Source organism: Ursus americanus, chromosome 17 (genome assembly GCF_024610735.1).
Source record: "Ursus americanus isolate L20-20 chromosome 17, mUrsAme1.1.p, whole genome shotgun sequence".
In the NCBI taxonomy this organism is placed as follows: Eukaryota; Metazoa; Chordata; class Mammalia; order Carnivora; family Ursidae; genus Ursus; species Ursus americanus.
The window spans coordinates 57,144,065-57,145,848 of record NC_142143.1 but is presented as its reverse complement, the minus strand read 5'-3'; the positions used below and the strand labels follow the sequence as shown (position 1 = coordinate 57,145,848).

Here is a 1,784-nt window from a genome sequence, read left to right as displayed (position 1 = left end):
CACCAAGTATACCTAAGCTGTAGGTTTATTAGAAGCAGCAACAGAACGTATGTGATTCAAATGTGAAGACTCAGTTTGTGTGACACAAAGAGGTAATCAAACGTTATTGTGTGTTATGCGCACTCACATCTCAACTAACCAGTGTATAGGAATCACTCTCAGATTTACTTCTCTTGAGGTCACACACTGGCCAGGACTTTGGAGCTCTTCATATAACTTCTTTATTGTTTCAAGCAGATGGGCCAAAAAACAGTAGTCAAGGATGAGAAACCAAACGTCACTAACAACTTTCATCTTGCTGGGACTGACAGAGAACCCTCAACTGAAAATTTTGCTTTTTATCTTTCTGTTTCTTTCCTACGTGCTGAGTGTATCTGGAAACCTAACCATCATCACCCTCACTCTGATTGATCCCCACCTTAAAACACCGATGTATCTTTTCCTCCAAAATTTCTCCTTCTTAGAAATTTCATTCACAACTGCTTGTGTCCCCAGATTCTTATACAGCATATCATCTGGGGACAAGTCCATTACCTATACTGCTTGTGCCGGTCAACTGCTGTTTACAGACCTCTTTGCAGTAACAGATTTTTTTCTCCTGGCCACCATGTCCTATGATCGCTATGTGGCCATCTGCAAACCCCTGCATTACACCACCATCATGAGTAGCACAGTCTGCAGGAACTTCATCCTCTTCTGTTGGGTAGCAGCACTCATCATGATTCTGCCACCAATTAGTCTAGGTTTGGGCCTGGAATTCTGTGATTCAAACATCATTGATCATTTTTGCTGTGACGCATCTCCTATCCTGAAGATCTCTTGCTCAGACACATGGTTGATAGAACAGATGGTTATAGTCTGTGCTGCATTGACCTTCATCGTTACCCTCACATGTGTAGCTCTTTCCTACATTTACATCATTGGGACCATTCTACGGTTTCCCTCTGCCCAGCAAAGGAAAAAGGCCTTTTCCACTTGTTCCTCCCACATGATCGTTGTTTCCATTACGTATGGTGGCTGCATCTTCATTTATGTCAAACCTTCAGCCAAGGATGAAGTAGCTATTAATAAGGGGATCTCACTCCTTATTACTTCTATCTCACCGATGTTGAATCCCTTTATTTACACACTGAGAAACAAGCAAGTGAAGCAAGCTTTTCATGACTCAATTAAAAAAATTGCATTCCTCTCAAAGATGTAAAGGAGAAATGAGTCAATGCATCCAACTGAAAGGAAGGAGGAAGAGGCCCAAAACCTGAAGCTTCTAATACTATTTGTCTCTATATCATTTATTCTGCAGTCATACGGACATTCTCACTTTCTTTTTAAACAGCTGACTATGAACCCTATTCCATATTTATTCTCCACTAAAACTAAACTCTGGGGTATTTACTCTTAGTGTCTGACAGCAACTGATGTTTGCCAAACATGTTGGTTGTTATCCCTGGAAACACAGTAGACCACTTTTTTTTTCTTTTTTTGCCATATTTGTATACTGTTAGGTGCCACAATGTAGCCTATGTTATACTTAAGAGAAAGGCTGTGGAGGTGATGTGCCCTATTTCTAGACCCGGCCTGTAAAACACCTAATATGTGATTCACCATCCTTTTCTTTTCCCCACCTACCAGCCAGATGCCAGGTTTAAATGACTTTGTAAGCTTCACATCGGTGATGAATACAGTTGATTTTCCATCTCAGCTATAGTCTCCATCCAACGACAGGCAGTCACAGCAAACTTGATAAAGCTTCTCCTCTGCCCCACCTCAACTCAGTTGTCACCAGA

The 1,784-nt window shown here is 41.3% G+C and overlaps 1 protein-coding gene across 1 annotated transcript; it reads left to right on the top strand.

Annotated features, from left to right (window-relative positions):
• Window positions 1-235: 235 nt before the first annotated feature.
• On the top strand, window positions 236-1,201 carry LOC123791631 (olfactory receptor 6C2-like). Its single transcript, XM_045796477.2, has one exon. The coding sequence runs from the start codon at window positions 263-265 to the stop codon at window positions 1,199-1,201; it is 939 nt and encodes a 312-aa protein (XP_045652433.2). The 5' UTR covers window positions 236-262.
• Window positions 1,202-1,784: the final 583 nt, after the last annotated feature.

Coding starts and splice junctions, on each gene's coding strand:
- LOC123791631 (XM_045796477.2), top strand. CDS start 263: ATGAGAAACCAAACGTCACTAACAACTTTCATCTTGCTGGGACTGACA.